The 23,863-nt window shown below is 43.8% G+C and overlaps 1 protein-coding gene across 1 annotated transcript; it reads right to left on the minus strand.

The window, feature by feature from the left end:
* Positions 1-1,770: 1,770 nt before the first annotated feature.
* Positions 1,771-7,034, minus strand: onecutl (one cut domain, family member, like). Its single transcript, XM_076988580.1, has 2 exons — positions 5,975-7,034; positions 1,771-2,329 (listed from the first exon to the last, which is right to left on the minus strand). The coding sequence occupies exons 1-2, from the start codon at positions 7,032-7,034 to the stop codon at positions 2,019-2,021; spliced, it is 1,371 nt and encodes a 456-aa protein (XP_076844695.1). The 3' UTR covers positions 1,771-2,018.
* Between the last annotated feature and the right edge of the window lie 16,829 nt (positions 7,035-23,863).

Raw genomic sequence — 23,863 nt, forward strand, 5'->3', positions numbered from 1 at the left:
AATATTACGCCACGTCCTGATATAGACGCCCTTTCCCCTGCTCACAGCACGCTTACAGTTGTTACTTATTAAAGTTTAATTCCCACTCTCCGATACTCCCTCCCCATTCGTCTCCCTTGGTTTGGTAATGCAGCCCTTCTCTGATCTGGCCTCCCCTTTGAATGCCCTAAGCCCATGGGTCCGGCTGAGAGAGCCGTGGACTCCCTCCCCAGCCTCCGACAGGACGCAGATAAAAAGGGCCTCTTTCATGTCAGCAAAAGTCGATGGCCTCTTTCATGGTCCCTCTTTCAAGTGCGTGCTGTGAAGGGCCCCGTGCTTCACGCCCGCCGAAGGTTAAAGACGGGGCGACACGTACGAACGCGGCGGAGCTACACGGCCGTTTGCCCTCACCCCAAACACCCCACAGCTGCTGCGTGTGTGTAAAACACAGTCTGTTAGCGCAGCGGACGGGGGGACCGCACGGGGCCCAGCATGACAGCACCACACAAAGGTGGAAAGAGTCGGAATCATCCAGCGCTTCAACGCTGCTTTTGGGCACCTCTGACACAGGTAAAAAACCTTCCTAGCTCGAATGATCAACCCACTGTATGTAATACTGCTCTGAATTCTACACCTGTAGTCAGATTTGTCCAGTGAGGCAGAGGAACTTTAGGCATGAGCCGCATGTGAATATCTTCAAGTCGATGGCTAGAACACCAGCCTGGTTATGAATGATGGATGAAATATAGAGCTTTTACATTCAGGGAGGACAAAACTTCGTCTTTGGCATCATGATGGGACTCCCATCCGAGACAAACAACATATAATGAAATAAATACTTACACTACTTAGCAAATAAATAACCAGAAGTTAAATAAATACATAAATAATACTAAAAACATCAGAGTTCATGTCAGATTTAAGCTCAAGTCACAAAGAGATCCAAAGTCTTTTTTTTTTTTTTTTTGAGGGGGGGGGGACTGATAAATGTGAAACTTCGAGGTTGAACAACCAACAACCTGCGATCCAACAAGGTTTGTGTGCTTGAATTTTGTACAAAACCGTGATCTAGGGGCAGGGTTTCACCCAACATGACCAAGTAACAGCTTGCAATAGGTCTACAAGAGTTTTCTCTACTGGTCATTTGCAAATGAGTGGTGGGAAGTGCTCATTCTCCTCACGTCTGGAGAGGAGTCGTTCTCTTTGGACATCGCCTGCATTTCTCTTCAGCAGCTCCCAGGAGGTGCACCAATCAATCAATCAGTTCTTTTGAGGGTTGTCTTTAAAAAGCATCCACTCTCCCCCTCCTCCCTCTCCAGATCTGTTTCCGTCCCCACAGGGTTGGGCTGCATTGTTTGGTTAGAGAGGACACTGCTTTTGCTCCTGGACTCTGTCTCTCTCCAAACACTGGCCAGGAGATCTGAGGGAAAACCGCTGCTTTTGTTCGATCAGGCAGGATGTTAATTTGTCCGAGATGAAATGCACCCTTAAAGAATCCACACAATCTTATTTCTCATACGCCCTTTTTTTGTTTTGTTTTGTTCAATCATTCCTCAAAAAAAGAGAAAAACATTAAACATTCTTCTGGTATTTCTCTTTGGTCATAACTGTCTGTGTTTGAAAGGGAACTAAAAACTGGTCAAACAGTTTGGGTTAAAGTCCATCTAATGTGTGAGTCATTTATGCCTTGATTTGTGAAATATTAATCATTCTTATTCCTAATATAAACAGAAGTGGTGAAATCAAATAGGCATAATTAATCAACCACTGCAGCATGGTCATCTCCGCACTTTCACTGAAATATGGTCCAACATGATTTTTTTCCATTAAGAAACTCATTGGCCACCATCCCAAATTAAAACGAAAATATCAAACACGGAGAACTACATTAAAATGTTTTCTCATCTGTAACAATTTATCTTTGGTTTAAGTTGTTCTTTGATTTCCTGTGTAAAATCACCTCTGATTAAAAAACTCCACTGGCAGCAGAGAGCCCTCGCCGCACCTTCTCCCAGCATGCCGTGCTGCACCGTTTCCCATCATGCCGTGGTGCAGGAGACGGCAGGGGAGGAGGTGCTGGATCCCGAGGAGCCGGTGGAGGACGGGCGGCCCTCCTCGCTCCAGCGGTTGACGTTCCTACGACGGGCGTTCATGAAGAAGTTGCTGACGGTGGAGAGCTCCAGACCCAGCTGCTGCGCGATGGTCACCTGCAGCTCCTTGGCCGGCCGCTGGTTCTCCCTGAAGATGGCCATGAGTGTGCGGCGCTGCAGGTCGGTGAAGACCAGGCGGGTGCGTTTGGGCCCCTGGTTCCTCTCCTGCTTGGACTGCTCCTGCTCCTTACGTTTACATGCTGAGGGAGGAAGAGGCAGTCAGTCACCACACAGATGGAGAACGTTCTCACACACTGTGTGTGGCACAGGCACAAACACACTGCCATTTTACTTCAACAAACAATTAATACACAAGAATTGTGGCCTAATATTTACATTATTAAAGGGAATATCTTAATCCTACAAACATCTGTTTAACTGGTAAAATATTATTCAGTGCAGTAGATCACAGCTTCCCCAACACACACAAGCATGCGCAGACATACTGCAGCTAAACACTGCGAACTGCCTCCTGCTGCAACAGAAACACATTAGTTGTCATTCTGAATGGTCTTATTCTGTGTATACTCTCTGTGAGATCTGTTGGCTGTAATACTTTGTAGGCGTGTAATATGTAAAAGATTTTTTTTTTGTCTTTATTTCTTCATCAATTTAACATTTTTATGTTCATAATAATAACAAAACATAAAAATGCTGTCTAACAATTAGTTAAAGGTTATGCCAATTTAATCCGTTGTCATATAATTGCGTTTGTAAATTAATATACACACACACACACACACACACACACACACACACACACACACACACACACACTCTCACACGTGTGTGTGTGTGTGTGTGTGTGTGTGTGTGCACTCATACGTACTCGACTAATTGCTAACGAGAGCTCTGTTGCTAACGTATGCAGTAGTGCACCTCACGTTCTCACGTTCTCACGTTCATGAGTTCAGGAGCACAGACATTCCCACCTTCTCCACCTCCTGCACACATAGTGCCAACCATTAACTCAACACTTCCTCATGCTGTAATTGTGTGTAAAAGGTGGAGATCTAGCGTGCTATACATTCAACACTTCTCTCTTCTTCCACAGACATCAACATCCCCCCACAGGGCTCCTATGATCCAACCTTAATCATGATATATGCCTCTTGTCTCATGTTGCTAAAACGTGATCGAAAGCACCCCCATTCCTCATCAACTCCCCCAACCCTCACTCCACTACCCCCTCTCACCCTCCCCCACGCCTGACCTGCCCCCTGCTGATTTCTTGGGCCACGGGCTGATAGAAATTATTGATTAAATCTGTGCTGCTCAGACTTCTCGACCTACGGAGGCTGGTTAACCCTTTCAGTGCTCTGCCAGACCCGAGCTTTCACTGAGCAATACGCATTCTTATTTTAGGACTCTGCAGGTAAAAAAACATGCCCCTGATGATACGTCCAACGCACACGCATACGTTAGGACTGCGGGCACACGTGTGTACACGTTAGCCTGTTTCACCTCTCAGCATTATGGGTAAATGCCTCTCAGACTCACTGATGGTGCAGAGACGCTGAGAACGCCACTTAACCCCCTTTTATCTCACTTATTCATTTAGACTTTAAGACCATCACACAGGCCCGTGTGTGAAATCTCTGCGTGGCCAGAGAGCTGAAGCTAATCTCCATCCTGCTCTGTGAGTCTCTCCTCTCTGCTTCTCAACACAGTCAGAGTGCATCCTGTTCACCCCCGCGCAGAGTGAGAGCGTACGAAAGAAGACGCATTTTTACCAAAGCACTAACAATAACGAGAGCTGAATAATGAAATGCCTTAACTCATAACTGAAATAATGAGCTATTGTATTAACACAGAAGAATCAGAGGACATTTTTAAAAAATCACAATTTCTCCACTGCAGCTAAATCAATACTAATACTGCAGCAGCTCTATGAAATGCCTTGTGCATCGTGGTCATGCATCATATGTCTGTAAGACCAGACTAACCCAATATCAAAACATGTAATCTACGCGTACCAGCTGGTAGCACATACTCATAACTCATTTAATGTTTGAAAGATTTGAGAAGCTTTGTAATCAAACAATTATTGTAGTTTAAAGAATGCTGGCCATTTTATTTGTAGGTTGCATTTGAAGGTTTAAAATTAGTAATCTGGAGTAATCTGGAGTAATCTGGATGCACCTGTTGGAGTACAGAGCACATGCACAAGAAATGTCACTTCCAGCACACCGTATATAAGGCGTGCCTGTTAAAAACAAAACAAAAGAAAGTCTCAGCATTCATACTGAAAATACGTAGAGGACTGCGTTACCCAACGCTCACCCTGAGTGAGCTCTCGAGTGCTTCTCAGTTAGATTGAGCTTCATTAGGCTGAATCATGGTTGTGAAGGTCTATGTGCTACGTGAACCCAACTGTGTGAGGGGGGCGTGTGGGGCTCCGTGCATTCTAATTCCAGGCTGCGCTCGCTGGCAGGGGCTGGCGGCCTGTTCTCCGCTTTCCCAAGGAAATCAATACCAGCTGATAATTAAACAAAAGGCTTGGCAAGAAAAGCCAAACCTCATGGAAAGTGGGTTACACAGGAGACACAGAGGTGTCCGACTTGTGCCTTTGCCAGGGCTAAAGAGCCTGAATGTTTGCATGGCTGTGTGTGGACAGGCAAGACTGTATGCTCCATCAGAAGATGACATGAACGATTGTTGACGTGATTGGTGTATTAATCTATCGCTGCTGGATATGCACATGTAGCACTGTCTGAAGAAGAGATCTGAACGAACAAACTGAATATTTAAATCTAAGCGAGGTACTGCTTGTATTGAAGCGGTGTGTCTCACTTTACATACTCATATGACTCTACAGGCCAGAGTGTATATTAAGCCACTAAGATATCTACATCACGTTACATCATATTAGAGCATTCAGAAACTGGCACAAAAACAGCAAGATTTGGTACCATGCCGACAAAGGAGGCATTGATTGATTTTGTGTATTTTGGGCTTGGAACACTCCTATGACTGAGAGCACAATGGCCTCCGATCAATATCTGTGGTGGTAATGCAAGCAGAATAATTCATTCTGAAGCACATTTGAAGCTTTGGTGATTGATCACTGGGGATTCGGACTGGCTTTGGCGAGGCGGCAGTCCTGTTCGCCTGCAAGCCAGGCTTCCACGGCTAGCTACTGTAGAGCGCCGGCCGACATTTTGAGAGCTGGTCCCCCACCCCCCCCCCCCCCCCTCCCCACCCACTCACCCACTCAGTCCCTAGGCCGACCTTCACCCATGCTCAGGTTACGATTTTTCTGTGAAGCTCTTTGTGTGCCATTGGCATCAGCTGGGGTGTTTCAGTCTGCTCATGTCACAACACTGCAACACTACAACAAGCACTGACTTTCCAAGCGAATCTCCAAAGAATATTAGGTACCAGCCAACAAAGGTTTTTGTTGCTTAGTTTCTATTGAAGACTCAGTTCAGCACAATCAAAATGACCCCAGACCAGAAGGGTTCTTTTTCTTTCTATTTGGTTTTTTTTTTTTTTTTTTTTTTAGTGTATTTGAAATGTAAGATTCAAAAATTTTTCTGCAGGGATTTCACGTGGTGGGATGTTTAGCTATCTCTCATAGCTAATGACATTTAAAACAGAGTAAATGTCAACAGAGATTCACTTGTTTATGCTTAAACAATTTTAACTTTTGCAAGAAACTGGATTTGCAGAGACTGATGATGCAAAAAAAATGCATGAAGAATGAACAAAACTGTAGTCATTGAGTTTCCCATAACACAAATGCGTGGTGTTTTATCAGAACTGTTGCCAGGTGTGGGTGGTAGTCTGCCCCGTATGGCTGAGAGACATAGGCTTAAAAACAAATAAGAACACATGTGTTTTACCTTCAAGTCGCAGTGAAGCCATCCTCTGAAACTCGGGCTCTTGGAGCCAGCGAGACATCCTCTTGAAGGTCTCGCGGCCAGACTTGAGCTTGCCCCAGGGCTTTGGGTTTCTGAGCAGGTCAGACAGGGTGCCCTGAGACCTGCACAGGACCCTCTCGGCGAAGATGGCCTGCGGGATGCTATACCTCTTCAGCTCGGTGATGATCCGCTGGGCCACGTCTTTGGTGTTGATCTCCTCACCGGCGCTGCCGCCTTGGGAGCCGGCCAGCATGCCCTCCCTGGTCAGACTTGAACTGGAGGAGGAGGAGGAGGAGGAGGGGGAAGAGCCAGAGAGCTCCCCCAGCTTGGAGGCCTGCTGGCTGGGGTGGTGATGCTGGTAGGTCTGGGTGTAAAGGTGGGGGTGGTAGGTGGGTGCGTGCTGGTGGGTGTCCATCTTGTTTAGCTGGTGACTGACCCCATGGTCACCCCCCAGCGAGGGAGGGGACATTTCCCTTCCAAAGTCTGTCGCGGTTCGGCAGAATATGTTCCCCCCATTGCTGCCCATATGGACCTCGTGGCCGCCTGGAAGCATCTGGCCACTGTGTCCATTTTGGCTCCCCAAAGAGCCGTATCCGTGCATGGCTGTCTCCAGGCCCGAGCTGGTCAGCGGTGGGGACAGACTCTGTCCCATGCTCAGGTCCTTACCATAGGGGTTGTAGAAGTTCCCTCCAAGGCCCCTGTCCTCACGCATGAGCGTAAAGCTGCCGATCACGTTGCTGACCGGCAAACAGGGGTGGTGGTGGTGGTGGTGGTGGTGAAACTTGTCGTCAAACGGCTGGAGGGGCGTCAGAGTGGTGTAGGTGCTACCACAGCTAGTCGGGGTGTCCCTGCCGTAGCCCAGCATGCTGTGGTCGTACGCAGGGGCCCGGTGCTCGTGCTCCAAGCCCATGGGGGGGCTGCCCAGGGCAGGACGTGGGAAGGCAGCAGACAGGTCTCGGGAGTGCAGCATCGCACGACTGTCCTGACTGTGAGCAAGCTCCACTTGGCTATGAACTGACATCTCTCCCATATTTCCTTCCATTTTATTAACAAATATATGTGAAGGAGCGCCCCGTCCCCCTTTCCTTTCAGCAAATGTTACAGTGAAATATTTAAAATCTTCAATAAAAAATTAAATATGTGTAAAATGATGTGAAACAGAGTCAGTGGGTCGCTAAAAGTCTTGGCAAGAAAAGCCAGACCGAATTAGTATTTCAGTGTTGGTTTCGGTCCAGTTTCCAGCGCGGATATAAAAGGCTTTTTCTTATCATTTTATGCGCTCCATAAACGCACCTGTTATTTGTGCTCGCCCGTCTTGTCCTTGACCGTGAGAAACCTGTATAAGAGCCACAGAAGGCTATGATCACTTGGGTTGGTTATTGATCATTTATTCATGAAACCACGTCGCATATTGATTAGCTCCAGATTTCAAAAATCTTTGGCAAGCACAGAGAAGTTTCACTCGGATGCCCAACAATTAGTATAATTCGTGATGGCTAGGCAGAGCTCATCATTCTAAACGGCTTTTCAACAGATCACGTTTATTAATTTATCTGCCGCCTGGATTATTTTCTTTACTACTAAATATTAACTGAACGTAATTTCCCATTTAAAGGCGTTTAACGTGCTCACCTCAACGTAGCGCAGTCGAGTCTGAACCACCAGATTACCGTCGTACAACCACCGCCAAACCAAAATAATAAATAATATCCTGAAAATACGAAAGTACCTATTTTCCAAGATGCAGAGATTAGGATTCCATAATCCCAAGTCGCAAAGCAAGCGACGACCGTTACGAGACACTTTTATGTATCATCAGCATATTTCTGTGTTTGTAAATGCGGCGTCTCCTGTGTTTCCCCGCAGGTTCGTTCTGGATGCAGCATGAACGTGGGGAGATGTTTGTTGGTTTGGACTCTTCTCGGTTTTTCGCGGTCCAAACGTTAGATTCAGTCTGCGACTAACAGCCCAGCGTCCTTTCTGTCATTATCTCCGTGGATCCCTTCGCCTTTTCCTCTGTTTCTGCATCGATCTCAGCCCGGTCCTTCCTCTCCCCCCCCCCCCCTCCACTCATCCTCTCTCACAGCGTCACGCACTTAAAAATCTGACAGATGTGGGATGAATTTCTAACTCGAATTAACCCTTTCGATACTGTAGCCACAGCCACTGTATCTTTGGAGAGGCAGTAAAATGCGTCTTAAATAATTTAATCTAACAAACTCTATTGCGTTGAGGCCTCGTTCTTTTTAAACTAACACGATCCACTCCCCTATAGAAATAAAATAATCTACTAAACATTTTCACCTTTGCATGTGATTAACTAAGAGTATTCACACCATGAATTCAAAGTATCCCTACATTAAAATCACTCAATAATGCATATGTATTCTCCTCATCTTTCTCCTCCTCGTGTTTACTTTGCCTCCTTTCTGTCTTCTTCGTCATCTCCATCATCATCTTCGTCTTCAAAGTATGTTCACGGTAGTAGCTACACTACAGACATTTCTAAGCATTGGTTATTTTGTGTGACTGTAATTCTGTTTTAAAATGTAACAACAGTAAATTCACATTTGTAAATGATCACATTATAAACATTTACAATTATTTACTTTAATTTATTACAAATATCGTAAGAAATGTAAATAACAAACCTGCAATAACAAATATGACATCAGCTGTTTTCTGTGGAACATATATAGATTGTCTAATGTGATGGCTTTATGTTAAATCTCTTTATTACCTCGAATGTCAGTAAAGTTCTAATACCCGAACATATAATTTATACGTCTTCGATGCATAATGATATAAAGTCATTCATAGCTGTCGCATCACGGGCACTGTCACTAACATCAGGTATCGTTATTCGGTCTACAAAGAGCTGAACAAAATCAACGACGCCATTCAGTTAAATGAGCCCCTCTGTCCTAAACAACGCAATTAAACAAAACAACAAAATTACATCTCTGCCATTTCTGCGTTAACACTCTTCGCCTTGTGTGTGTGTGTGTGTGTGTGTGTGTGTGTGTGTGTGTGTGTGTGTGTGTGTGTGTGTGTGTGTGTGTGTGTGTGTGTGTGTGTGTGTGTACGTGAATTGGGAGTTGACATGGAGAGGAGGTGGTAGATACTTGGAATACTAATCATAATCTAACTGTCCGTTTAATTTTCAGAGATGAGCAATTCTGGAGCTTGAAAAATCCCAAGTGCGATGTGGGACCGCTGGGCTCCCGGAGCAGATGCTGCGTTATCGATCCGCGCGCCGCGCGAGCGCAGGGCTGCACAGCGGGAGGGGCGCGTGCAGGGCCGCGAGCTGGAGGTAAAATGGTCAGTGCTTACTGCAAAAAAAAAAGGTCTTGCAGTCTTGCAGAGAGGTCGAGGTGAAAGTTCACCCACTATGGCTAAAGAGCTGCAGAGCAGACAAAACACTCAAATGAGGACACCCTGTCTCACACAAGATGATAACCCTTATGATTGTTCGAAATATCCGGCACTACAAATACTACAATGATTTCTGAAAAAAATTCGATTTCATCTAAAATGTGTGTAGAAAGCTTAAGAAAATGTGCGTTTACCAGCACACATTACCTTTGCTCTTGTTAGAAAACTCTATTGATTATACCCTTATAATAAACAAATGTGAACAGAAAACAACAATTCAAAATGTAGTATTTCAACACATCTAAACAGCATTTAAAATTTAGATTTAAAAAATATTTTATTCTGATTTTTTTTTGCCATTCTTCAGGATGTTGCTTACACATTCAATTTAATATCATGACAAATAATATATATTTTGCATCCATCTGTCAGTATGAGATCAGAATTATATCACAGCAACAACAACAGCAATAATAATAATCATAATTAGTATTTTTGTCTGTAAATAAAAAGCAGAGGTTACTGAATCAGATTTCATTCAGCCACTGGACATGTGCAGCAACAGTTGAATCCGAATCAAATGTAATCATGACTTGTTTTTAGGATTTCTACTTATCTAATCGTGCAACAAAAACACAACACAACGACAAGAAATGTACGTCTAGATAATATTTCACACACTTTCACATGTTCAATAATCGCGCTGAACGAACATAAATGATCGAATACTATTCACAACCAAACCGCTTTAAACACAAGCAATGGATTTACAAATGATACGACATGGTCACCCATGTTGGACAATCATTCTTTACATTCAAACTTTCATAAACTTTGGTCCAAAGGCAGCGTACAACCCAAGGAGACATCCAGATTTATGTCTCTACTTTATTACTGCGACCTGTAGCTTGTTGTATGCGTTGATACCCCTCGTTGATACCCCTCGTTGATACCCCTCGCCAACTTCATCTGAAGCTCTGGGCAACAGAAGTTCATATGTATTTCTGTGAGGCAGCCTGCTACATTCAATATCCGAATATCTCTCGTGCACATCCTCTCGTTTAAAATGTACCTTTGTGTACAACTTAAATCCCTTTCTGGGATATAAAAAAACTGCACTCACCTGTAATAATAAATAATTGCACGGACGTACAAATCTATAGATATGTCTGATATTCCAGGAATTTCTGGAATAGCAAAAGTGGCAAAATCCTTTTAAAAAAGAATGTAAAAGAAATGTTGTAAAGTTTATTTACAGGGATAATACACGCTAAGTCCAGTAGGCCAAAGTTGCGCAGGTTTCTCTCGATTCGTAGGCCTGTTTACTAAACAAACAAACAAATAAAGGTTCAGTTTATTGTTCTTAAACCTTAGACTTCAAACTTATGCATTCGCATAACTTGTTTCTAATGCAGAAACATTCTAAGATACAGAAATACAAAATATTTTTTGCTGAGCTTATACTTACCAGACTTTAATGATAGCTTTCACATCAAAGACAGCAAAACTGAGATACCGGCTTCCGTGGACTCGTTAGGAGTAGCATTTTACTGCATTTTACATACTTAAAATATGTATACTTATAATATAGATGTATTTTGTATTTTCTGTTTCCCGTTTTACAGTTGACAGTTTAGAAAGCACTGCCTTATTTCCCGAAAAAGCACAAATACCACTGTATGATTTGTATGCAATATAGACTAACGGTTGTTAAACCCAAGGTTTTCATAAGAGGAAATTAAGCTGCATTTTGTTCGCCGTATGCTAAATTAGTTAGGTCTTATGTTTCATAATTACAACTAGTTTATGGAATGCACGAAATCGCATAGCTCTTATTAAATTTATTAGGCTTAACATTTTGAAACTGGAATAACAGTGCCAGAGTTTGTTGTTAGGAAATCTATGCAAAATAGACTAATCCATTTAAAATGCGGTGCTGCTGAAATGTCGACAGAAAATCCACTTGAATTGTTTGTTTTGTTTGTTGCAATGTTTTACTCCCGCTTTGAGTTCGACCTCAAAATGTTAAAACACGAAAAGCTTCATTGTGATTTGGCATGGTGCTTTTAAGAGAGACGTATACCCCCTTTTTGGTCAGTGGTTCGAGAAGATTACATAATGGTAAATATTATATCAGATTGCAATGGACTATAACATATTACATTCAAACGGGGTTGTTAATAAATAAGTTTTCTAGTAAAAGAAAAACATGCGAAATGTTTCTTTCCTTGCGCACATTGGTTTTACGTAGCCTGAAATTGTAAAAGAAATCGATCCAGGTCTGAAGCCAATAATTCAATTAACATGATCTAGCTGCTCAAACAACAGGACTATTAAAAAGCTATTGTAAATATGTCAGGTCGGGCACACTATGAAAATTAAACCAACGAGGATTATTTTACTAGCTATACAATAGAATTAAAATGTTAAATATGTGTAATGTAACCTTGCAATAAACGTGTACAATTTTGTGAGGATTCAGTATTCAGTATAATTCTATAATTCAGTATTAATGTCTATTTCGGCTACTGGGCCTAATCTTCCTCAACCGATATTATTTTGTCAGAGTTTTGTAGGAGAGGCTGCAGTTCACGTGGCTGCGCGGTCATTTTCAGTATTTAAAAAGCATCATGTTGAGTGTTCTTCGTCATTTTTTCTTTATTTTTGTGGCCTGTTTGGTTATGCTAGTTACAGTTTTATCAAACGTCGAGCAAGTTTGTTTACTTAGTCAGTTTTTCCCTCTGTAAGTTCATGATCCAGATATCTCATTAGTTAAGGGTCACTAATAAAAAAAATAGCTAAAAGATAATCACGACTACTGATGTAAATCAGGTTAAAGAACAAGTTCTCTGCACAGAAGTCTTTGTGCCCTGATTATCCTTCGCTTAAACCTGCATAACTGATATATTTTAGTCTTTATTATTTTGAGCCATTTTGCGCCCTCCTCGCGGATAACGTCGTATTTGTCTTGACTGCTATGAAACATCTGTATTTATACAGACTGCAACTGTTCTACACTATAATGAGAAATCAAAGTTAGTCGTCATCTTCCAAATTTGGCCTGTCTTGTATTAGTGTCAGTGACCGAAACAGGCTAGGATATTCTGCAAGACATACATTATTAAATTTTATTTCATATTATGAACAGTGAATGTTAAGAATGTATAATGTGATATGCTGGCATGTCCAAGCATTATCCTTTGCGTAGGCCCGCATTATTGGATTTTAAGGCCTAAATGCAAGTCAATGCTTCTGATAACTTATCAGTTACGAATATCCACTCTAACCTGCATCTTAATTTCGACATTAAGGAAAATTAAAGGCCGATTCTATTAATATTACAATCCTAGACTAAACTAGTTTAAAATAAACGTATAGTCTATTGCAAATGAGCTTCTAACCCTCACACATCTGCGAGCATGTAGTCTATTGATTAGAAGAAACAACGAAGGCGTATACGCCACAAATTAATACCTCACGAGATGCTATTTCGGGTCTATCGAACTTTGCATGATGTATATCGTATATATTTACAAACATCGGTACATTAATTGTTCAATGTTAATCTATCGTTTAGAAGCCAGTAAAACAGTATCTTTCATAATTCTCGTTAGTAAGTTCAAATGAGGCCTGTAGGAGAAGAAACGCTAAGATGGTTGGTCCTGTGAACATTGTTCAAGACTCTACAGCTTATTAATAAGTTACTGCTCGTCCATGAAAGTCTGAGGCTGGAGTTGGTATATGGTAACACAGATATTTTGTTATCTAGTTTTTCTATCTCCAAAGGTCAGTTTTTCAAATCAACCATGTGTGTTTCATCAATATATGTCCTTTCACATTCGAAAAACAACAGCAAGCATAGACTGAGATATTTAATATCTTGTACAGTCGCACAGATAGTACCTTATCCTACCCTGACAACAGTGACACCGTCTGCACGTGCATGCCCACACTGCCCTGCCCAACACAACACTGAGCTCTGTAAGAGTAGTGAAAAAGCACCATATCTACCATATCATTACGGTGATAAAATCTCACACACTACAACATTACAAATACACAATGATGGCTGACATGCATTATCACACAGCAAATGTTAATTCATAGGTCTGTCTGCATACGAATACATACTATTTTCTCATGCAAGATGTGTGTGCATATATGCATGCGTGCGCTTGTGTGTGTGTGTGTGTGTGTGTGTGTGTGTGTGTGGGCGTGTGTGTCTGCTCCGTGGGAATGAATGCAGTATGATGGCGGATCCTTGGCTGGACCGGAGAGGAAGTGCAGTTGCATCTCCGTTCTCGGTTCTGTCCACGACTCAGGGCAGGATTTGAATCCATTTCCTGCAAAGCTCTCTCTCTCTTCCCACTCCAAAGGGCGGTGTGCTCCAAACCCTGATGTCCTGCTCGTCCTGCTGTCCTCCTCGTCCTCCATGTCCTGTATCCACAGCTTCTGCTCTCGCCATGGCGCGTCCTCTCTGTCTCGCTGCAGTGTGTGTGTGTGTGTGTGTCTCTCTGTTTCTCCTCTGCTCTTTTTAATCAGCATGTTAATAAGAAAGGTAACTAATCAATACGTTCAATGGTCTAGCCCTGCGATTGATACCATCTCTCCCTCCCTCCCATCACACACACACACACACACACACACACACACACACACACACACACACACACACGCATGGTCTTGAGGAGGAACATCAAGTAATTGAAACAAATGTTTGCAGTCTAACCATTTTTCTACATCAGGCCTATATAAGGCAGTAATGTGTTCATCACTTCTCCGTTCATCAGCCAAAGAGCTTCCTTCCATATACTATTTCACCTCAAGAACGGATGTATCACATTTTGTGAGAATCCTTAAAATAGGGGAATATTCTCAATAAAAGAAATAATCTTTAAGAAATGGGAAAATTCTGTCAGCTCTATTTCAAAAAAGCTGAGGGCTCAATGCAAGATAACTTCTTTTTTTTACCTAAAAGACTGAACAGTCCTGCTCCTTTATACCCCCATGATAAAAATATCTCTGGAAGCTGAAAGAGTGTGTGTGTGTGTTCTCTCTACCTCAGGGTAAGGTCTCCCTCAACAAATGGCCTTGTATCAAGCAGGTTGACTACAGAGTGATGGCAAAGGATAAAGAGAATTCCCTCAGAAGAAAGTGTCAAGAAAAAAAACACCCCCCAAAAACAAATAAACAAACAACAACAAAAAAAAAAACAAACCCACAAAATACACAGACACAAAGTGGCCCTTATAGCAGAGATCACAGAGCTACTGTTCCCAGGCCAGTCTCGCCTGTGCCTCGCGGTGAGTTCTGTGAGAGGATGGCCCAGGTTCTGATCTTAGCCACATCTCCCACTTTCACTAGCTGAAGAAATATGGTTCTGGTTTTGCCGGCACTGACATATCACAGAAAACACTGCTCTGTTCGCCCATCTTTTCTACAGTCTGAAATTTCTTGAAATATTCTCATCTTAAAATACCACACATGTAGCATTCACTTTAAGAGCACTGGTAGGCAGGTGTGATTCACCAGTGTTAAGAATGTGTGCTGTAGTTATAAAAGCATAAAAATATGCTAACCTTTGATTTTTATAGAGCCGGAAGAAACTGAGAAAGCAGGAATACTGGGTGTCGGGGACCATATTGGCTCAGCTTTGCCTGTTCACTGGAAGTTCAATGATATGAACCTAAAACACTCTGCATGTTATGACACGTTCCAAAGGACCAGCGTTAAGACACAGGCTTTTCTTCACATTATTGTCCTCTGTGACATGTTAGCTCGTGCATGGTAGCGTCCATGGGGGTTTGGACTGACCGCTGCCCCCCTGACCTCCCGTAAGGCTCCACCCCCATCACCTACACCTTCATCAGTGATGCTGCTGTCACCTAGCAACAGAGGTCTAAGGTCAGGGGTCAAAGACCAAGGGCTACTGCAAATATTATACACATGAACATGTGTATGCATGCACACACACAGAACCTACAACAAAACTAAAAATATAATGTATTATTTGCAGAAGTGCACCCCATTAGACAGTGATGTGAGACCTTTTAGTGTTTTTGTTGGGCTCTTTTCATTCAGCAACACAAGAGCAAACTGAAGAGCTGAAGAGCTGAAGATCATGTTGTAATCACACATCCATGCAGTCTGTCATTTACATCTTATCACCTCTGTAACCACAAATGTGGGAAAGTGAAATAAGCCAATACAAACATTATTTGACATCACTTCCTATTGATATTCGTGGGGTTTTTTTTTGTTGTTGTTGTTGTTTTTTTACAGAGCAGTTAAAATGTTTTGCCTTGGGAAATTTTGTTTAATGTCCATTCATATGTAGTAAAACTGCTTTTGTACCGCAATGAAACATGGATGACCATTCGACTTCTTCTGTCACGCAATCAGGCTGCGGTCAGTGACCTCCGACCTCTACTGCCCATGCGAGGAGGATGGGCACGATCCCGTCCCTTTAAACAGTCAGGGGCAGAAGGAGAACCAAGATGGTGGGGGTGGGGGTGGGGTGGGGGAGGGGCAGCGGTGACACTAATCTGGGCCTTGATCAGGCCTCGCAGCACTCTGAATGGAGGGATGAAGAAGAAAGAGTGGCTGAATGAAGATCCTCCTCTCCTCCATCTGTGCCGGGCTGCTTGGTCTGGTTTGCAGTGCATGAAATGCACACGTCTGTTACCCTTCTGAGGGCCTTTCACGCTTCCCCTGTTCACGCACTCAAGAGTGGACAGGCATATCTGCTGGATCCTGGAACGCAAACCTAATTATTAAATGTAGCAATTATTTTATTAAGAGAATAATGAACCCTGTTAATCCCTTTACAGGGTTTAGGGGCCTGGTAAAGTGTCACGGAGTCGCAATAACGCGATGAAGCACCAGTGATTAAACCGACGTCAAAAAAAGCCCAACAGCTTTGTGGGTTTACGAGGTGCCACACGCTCAAACGCTCCGCAACTGTCACTCCGCTACACACGCGAAAGGAAGGAGGTGTCGCCCCCCCTCCCCCCCCCCCCCCACTCCACACAGATGGCAGGCCAGCACGTGCCTGGAGGAGGCAGAGGAGTGACCTCCCAGCTGGACACTGTGGACAGGTCAGTGATACTGAATCCCCTATTTCAGACCAGCTGCTGCAGGGAGCCGGACTAATGGGGGCCCTGCTAACACACACACGCGCTCGATGATACACACACACACGCGCGCACACAAAGCCAAAGCCCTCGGGCCCCCACAGTACTGACCAGTGAAAGGCACGTGGTGGGGGTGCGTAGGGGGCGGGGCAGATGGACATTTGCCTTCTTTTAGCTTTTAGGATAGGGTGACTGTGTGTGTGTGTGTGTGTGTGTGTGTGTGTGTGTGTGTGTGTGTGTGTGTGTTTGGGGGTGGGACGAATGGCTAATAGCCACAAGGGTGACACACAAGGGCGAGTCAGAGGTCTTTTAACAATTCATCTGACAGCGTTTCACTTCAAAGAACAGGTTGGCCGTGTGGTTTTAAGGCCGAACTTTGTCTTGCTGTTTTCTGGGGGGCTTTTTTTGGGCCATTTTACTCTCTGTCCCATCTGACATCACTGCAGAGAATGCACCTGCCACTATAAAAAGATTATAATGTAAAACAAGCAGCGCGTACTCAAATAGTGAACACTGACAAGGCTGCCTTGACATATATGAGTTGTTGCACAACAACAGTGAGGAAAGGTAACTCAAATGAGTCAAGGCTGTAAACCATGTGACTGGCGGGCTGTGTGATTGTGGATGCTGGATGTGTCCATGGTGATGTTTAAATGTACATCAGTGCTGGACGTGACTCTGATGGGCTGTGTGTGTGGACTGTGTGTGTGGACTGTGTGTGTGGACTGTGTGTGTGGACTGTGTGTGTGGACTGTGTGTGTGGACTGTGTGGTTCTGCTGTGTGCTGAGCTGCCTGGTAGAATCTGCAGCTCCAGTGAGCTGCAGCCCCAGACTGGCCAGTGTGGAAGAGCTTCTGGGCCAAGCTGAGCAAAGCAGTCAATAAATCAATAGGACACATGCACGTGCACACACACACACACACACACACACACACACACACACACACACACACACACGCACACACATGCACACGCACACACACACACACACGCATACATACACGCGTGCACACACTTGCGCACAGACACACACACACGTCACCGCAGGCCTGAGAGGCCATATGAAACTACCATTGATCGGAGGGGGATGGGCACACTGATTTTGGTGTGTGTATGTGCAGGAGAGAACGTACAGGGTCCAGCTTCGCCCTGAACGCAGTGGTAGCAGGTCAACGTGTCCTGACACAAGCCTCCAGCTCACACACACACACACACACACACACACACACACACCACAGTTGTGTGCACACTGCAGAGAGGGACATGCATCTGTCAATACCGCTCAGTCACAGCTCACAGGCTCAGTGAACTGAAGATGGTGTTGTGGGTGTCTTCCTGTGTCTTCCCCCCTTCTTCTCTCTCCACCTCCCTCTCTCCACCTTCTTCCCTCTCCATCTCCCTCCCTCTCTCCATCTCCCTCCCTCTCTCCACCTCCCTCCCTCTCCTTGCTGTTGTGACTAGAATCATCCAGTATCTATTAATAGAGGCTGGCCAGAGCGTCTCAGACATCAATGTTTTTAATACTCACAAATGCTGTTTAAAGCTCTCAGCAGAACAACACTTTGAATGTTCTTTAGATGCACCCGTGTATGTTCCACTTTGTCGTCCGCGCCATTTGTGTTTTTAGCAGTTTGTCATCCCCTTTAGTCTGTAACACGTGAACGTACATTCAGCACCATAAGAGGGGGCAGTCTGCTGAACAGTCTCACGAGCTCTCCCCCACGACCCCGTCTAGTGGTACCAGGCCCAGTTCCACTCATGTTTACTTGACCTGCAAATTGGGGTCAATTCAAAGTAAAGACCTGTGTGCATGAGCAAGCATCACTATGTTTTCAAAAAAGATTCACCCCATCCATAAGCAATATGCTATTTATGAGCTCAGAATGACTCTTGAGTTCACGACAACAGACTTTTGCAATGAATAAGAGGTGAAATGCACACGGCAAACTGCGGTGTCTGCTGAAACCAAAACTCTGCTCGCAACACTAAGAGTCTCTTATGCAGGAAGAGAACAAGTGAAGAAATTCACCTTTAACTCCAGTTATCCTTCCCAAACAAGGTTAATGCAATAGGAAATGTCAGTGTATATCAGATAAAGTGGTCTACATATCATATTCATTCATTTGTCCCACTGTTCTGAGACCTGTGTAAAAAAAAAGAGAAAAAAAAAAGGCAGCAAGAGGGAGACAGGTGTAAATAAACGGTGGGGCTCTGTCCTTGTTCGGCGAGTTGCCATGGCAACGGCTGATAGAGTATCCTATCGATCGCAGTGTCCAGTCGGAATTGTGCAGCCCCTGAACCCGGGTTTTTCCTCCGCCGTGATGGGCGTGGATCAATAGGCTGATATTGTATGCCTCTTTTGCCTTGCGTCTCCCACCGCCTCCATAATAGTGAGAATGATAGTGAGAAGGAAAAGGGACGCAGAAAGAGAGAAACAACGGCTAAATGTCAGACGGATCTTTTCATGTAAAGAAAAATCTGGAGGAAAAAAGGTCTCTTTATGCTGCCTTTTCAAACTGGATCGCTGTGTTTTCAAAAAAAAAAAAAGGAGATTTATTCCATTCATACTTTATAGGCGATTTGATTTCACAGGCCAGCCCTATAACAGAGTCCGGCACACTCACTTCAGATGAATCTCCATTTCCCAGAGACGCCCTGTCACACTTATTCCAAACACCGCCCACCCTTAACCCCACATATGCAAACAGCCAGGTGGCATTTACCTAAAGCAAAACCATTTACTCTCTGTCCACCTTTGCGGTCGTCATGCAGCTAAGCGCATCCGTGAGCGCAGGCCGAGGTGATGTGGCAAGCGGACGCGGGGCGAGAGAGGCAGGGAGGAGGACCTAAGGGAGCTCGTTTAAATCTGGCCTGAGGGATCCCCCCAGCTAGGGGTCACGCTTGGAGTCACAAGGCGCAGGATTTAAAGGTGGGGCTCCTTAAGGTGCTGCTGTCGCCCGGAGGCACAGGCATCACAGTTCCTGCAGCGCTGGAAATGAAAGCAAGGGCAGGACAAAAGCCCCATCCTGCTTATGGCCACTGCTCGGAAAAATTACCCAAATGATTGAGATGTCGATTACGTCTTTCTTTTTACCCCCTTGTTCTACAACAAAGCAGTGTAAGTTCATATGGCTACACGGTGTCTTCCAAGTGCTCTGCTCACAGTTCACAAAGCAGATTGTTTTTTTAAACCGAAATATATTATAATTTCATATCCGACAATATCAGATAACTGTAATTAATTTATAATAATGTCATGATGCAGTCATATCTTCTGTGCATTTTTTCCTGTTTTTTGTCTTACAGTCCAAAAGTAAAATTTGACTGTATTCAGCACAGTGTGCCGTCCGCGTACAACAGAGGGCTCAGTACACGTACTGATTGCCAAGAATCAGACTTTATAATAGCTTACGTCATGGTCTTAAATAAAGCGCGGCTCATTCCGGGTGGCACTTGGATGTGGAAGGATGAGAGGCAGGAGAACCCGGCTCAGCTGAGAGCGCCAGGGCTGCAGTCCTTCGCCTCTGGGGCTTAGATCCTCCTCTGTTCCGGCCTCTCTGAAACAGGGCAGTGCCTGGAACCGGCGCTTAGCCTGCGGTGCTGCGTTTGGAGCAGTGGTGGAAATGTAAATGGGAGGAGCGTTTGTGAGCGCACGGCGGGGAGGGAATGTGAGGGGGAGCAGAGGGGCTGCCCTCGCATCCCGGCGAGATGAAAACCCATCCGCCCGGAGAGGCGCAGCGGCTGCCGGGGCAGAAGTCAGGCGCGCTGGGGCCCAGCATGTGGGAGAGAGGAATCAAGGCGGAAAGTTTTCTCCGCCTCCAGCGCTCTCCGTGTGTTGTCAAAGCGAGAACCTAGCCTGAACTTGGCTGCACACGCCATGAAACTTTCCAAAGCAGACGTGTACACTGCATCCTAATTCGAGTTGTGCCTTTTAGCACTCTTAATGTAAGCTGCTCATGGTAATGGGCCTTACAGTCCAGACCTGCTCGTATGGCTGCCCTCTGATCTGAGGAAAAAGAGACAAATCACGGGGAGAAATATATGTATGAATGTATGTATGAAAACAATATTTTCTGTTTATGTGAATTAAAAATCAAATTAATAAACCGTTGTTTGCCATTTACTTAGTTGTCAATTGATAAATGTACTGTATATATATATATATATATATACATATATATACACATATATACATACAATTTTTATATATTTTTGCGTGAACTGACAAAATCTTAAAAGGTTTCAACATGCTGCTACTGAATGGTGTCCTGTAAAATGAATACAGCACACACGTGAAGACATCTAACGGATCAAGATTCGGCTCTAAACGGTGGCTAAAGTAGTACATCACTACATAATGAAATTACAAAATGATAAACATTTAGGAAGAAATATGCTCAGTCCTCACAATCAAATCAGTCAACGGCCACATAAAGGCAGTTGCATTTTTAGAAATAAGAAGAAAAGATCAATAGATTACAGAAGGCTGAAGGACGTGTGTGAATATTCACAGATGTACATCTGACCCGGAAAATAGTCAATGACGAATTGAACTGGTCAGTCTGTGATAGAATTAGAGTGCTGTGCGGAAACATCACCATCATGGACGTCCTTCAGAACGCACGACTGCTTCTTTCAGCATTCTTCACTATCCTCACTTCTTTCTCGAAAACATCGGACCTCATTAGGGTTTCTCACAGCTTCCCTAAAACAGCGAATCACTGCTGTTTCACGCATCCTGCATTTACTCGTAGAAGTTAATACTGATTTTGGGACTCCGGCCTCTGCCAGACGCAGCATTCATACAGCAGTCAATAGCTCTTCATCATCTACAAAATTAACGATTTCAGTCTGTCAATATGAAGTCCAGGGCTGAAATTAGTTAGTGCCAATCCTGTGGCTGCAGTTCAAGGTCACGGACAGACAGACACACACACACACACACTCTCTCTCTCTCTCTCCATCTCCCTCTCCAATGTCTGGACGGATGCTTCTCTCAGTAGTGGCACATACATCCAGTCCAAGGTCACGTATAAACACATGAAGCACTCAGTAAGAGGGACAGATGGAACGATCACAGACATTCAGAGACTAAGACATTTTGCCACTAAGTTGGATTCCTTATTAACTGTTGCAAATGAGGGAGAATCTTCCTGCACACACCAGTATTTCAGCATTAGGTTGTGCATCTGTAATGGGTAGTGTATGAACATTAAATATATAAAGAAATAAGAACGCAATAGTTTTCAGGTTTTGTCTGTCCTCAAACAAATAAAGCCTGCAGAAACACAGAGGCTCTGTTCACATTCATCTGACGATTTTCTGACTGCTCAGTCTGTTTAAAACTGTGTTGTTTTAATGATAGTTGCATCAGTCTCTCACAACAGTCTATTACAGACGCTGGCGATGCATCTGAAATAGGCCTAAAGGACTAAGGAGCAAAGATACAGAGACAAGAGAAATAATTTTGTATACTACACACAAGGACATGTCCCTGACACCTCCATGATGACCTCAGTGTCCAGTGTGTTCAAACAGAAACCACAAAATCATGTGATATTTTAGTACATCAAACCAGATAGTGAAAGCACATGTCCTCAATTGTTGATTATTATTAAACTAATACTGACTCCTATTAACTTATTAAACTATTAAGTTTATATTCAAAGGAAAAAAAGAAACAAAACAATCCAAAAATGTACAAACACAGAGGTGTCTGGTAATCTAATGTAACTGTCTAAAAGTAGATTTCAAAATCTCCCATCTTTCCACTATTCCACAATGTTATCATTTTGTCTTATAACCCCCACTTTCATCAGCCAGTCACATGTTTAGTGTTCTCCATTACTCTATACCACGATGAGGTGTATCCTCCAGACCCTGAAGAAGAGCCCGTGGTCTCCTCTCTGTTAAACGCATGCTGAGGGGGATGAAGGTTAGCCGGGCTGCTAGCACTGAAGAATCGCTAATAAGCGGCAAAACATTTGCTGCCCTTCTGGCAAGGTCAGGGGATCGGGGTCCCCTGCTAAATGTCCAAAGCTCCTGTGCTCTCCTGGGGCAGAAGCCCTGAGGGGTAATAACACTCTGCCCCCCCCTTATGGCCTGACAGCGGCTCAGATCTCTAAACAGGCTGAGGGGCCCCTGCTATATCTAATGGCTCTGAGGCGGATGCTACGTCAAAGTTCTAGAGTCGATACGGATCTCTGGACTTCTCAGGATTAAAAAGAACTCATTTTACATCCTACATTTATCAGGAGGCTACTTAAAATGATGATAAATAGTTACAGGGATAACGGTTGTGCTTTCCACACATCTTAAAGCTGAAGTGTGCTGCTACTAACCTTAATAAATTAAAAAGATAACTGCCTAAAAATATCACGTCACCCTATTTTCACAGGTTCTGTATTTCATTTGGCCAGTCGTTGACTCTACATATTACGCTACAAATAGTGGAAATGCCATCTCCACCAAGCTGAATCTTTGTCATTTAAATAGCTTTCCGTTGCCCACTGAAACTAGCACCACACTAAGGGAACACAATGTTTCCAGCATGTGAGTTTATAGATTATTTAATGAACTTTGCTTCACACACTCACTCCGTGTGTCTGTGTCTGCACGCATGACTAATTTGTGATAGTATTGATCTGTGGTAGACAGGGGAAACGTGTCTGGACATGTCCAATCAAATACAGAAAAAGGAGAATTATTGTTTTAAAAACAACTTTCTAACATGACAAATGTGGTATAAAATACTATACATATTTTTATGCCTGCACATGTCACACACAAAAATGAAATACTGTCCTTTTAAAACGCCTTGCGTCTACTATGTCACCATTATCTGAACATGAACGCTATGTGGAAGTGTTACTGAACTGAACCACATCAAAGTATACAGTATATATAGTGTAGGCTGTTCAGAGCAGGCTACTGAATACTGTGTGCAATACTCGTGTACTGGACCCCAAATCAGTATGCCATACGCAGTATCTGACCACAATAAAGTAGGCCAGTACACAAGACACCCGGATGAGGTATTTACTTCAGCCAACTCCAGTACTGGAGCAGATATCTTCATGGAGTACTGCATGTGGTCATAGCACGGTGATAGACCCCTTCTACTTTCACATGACTCGTATGGTTTACTGGGTACTATACTGCGTGCTACTATGGGGACCAGTATACTGAGCGCAATATGCAGTATTTCGAAAAATTTCCAGACGACTCACAATCCACTGACGGCATAATGTTACTGCTGCCATCTAGTGGCCTAACATTAGCTTTAGCTAATACTTGAATTAAGAGCCTAAAATGGCACAATGTGAACAAAAACAAAACAAATTCCTTTATTTCCAAAAGGCTTA

The sequence above is a fragment of the Brachyhypopomus gauderio genome, unplaced genomic scaffold, assembly GCF_052324685.1.
Source record: "Brachyhypopomus gauderio isolate BG-103 unplaced genomic scaffold, BGAUD_0.2 sc62, whole genome shotgun sequence".
In the NCBI taxonomy this organism is placed as follows: domain Eukaryota; kingdom Metazoa; phylum Chordata; class Actinopteri; order Gymnotiformes; family Hypopomidae; genus Brachyhypopomus; species Brachyhypopomus gauderio.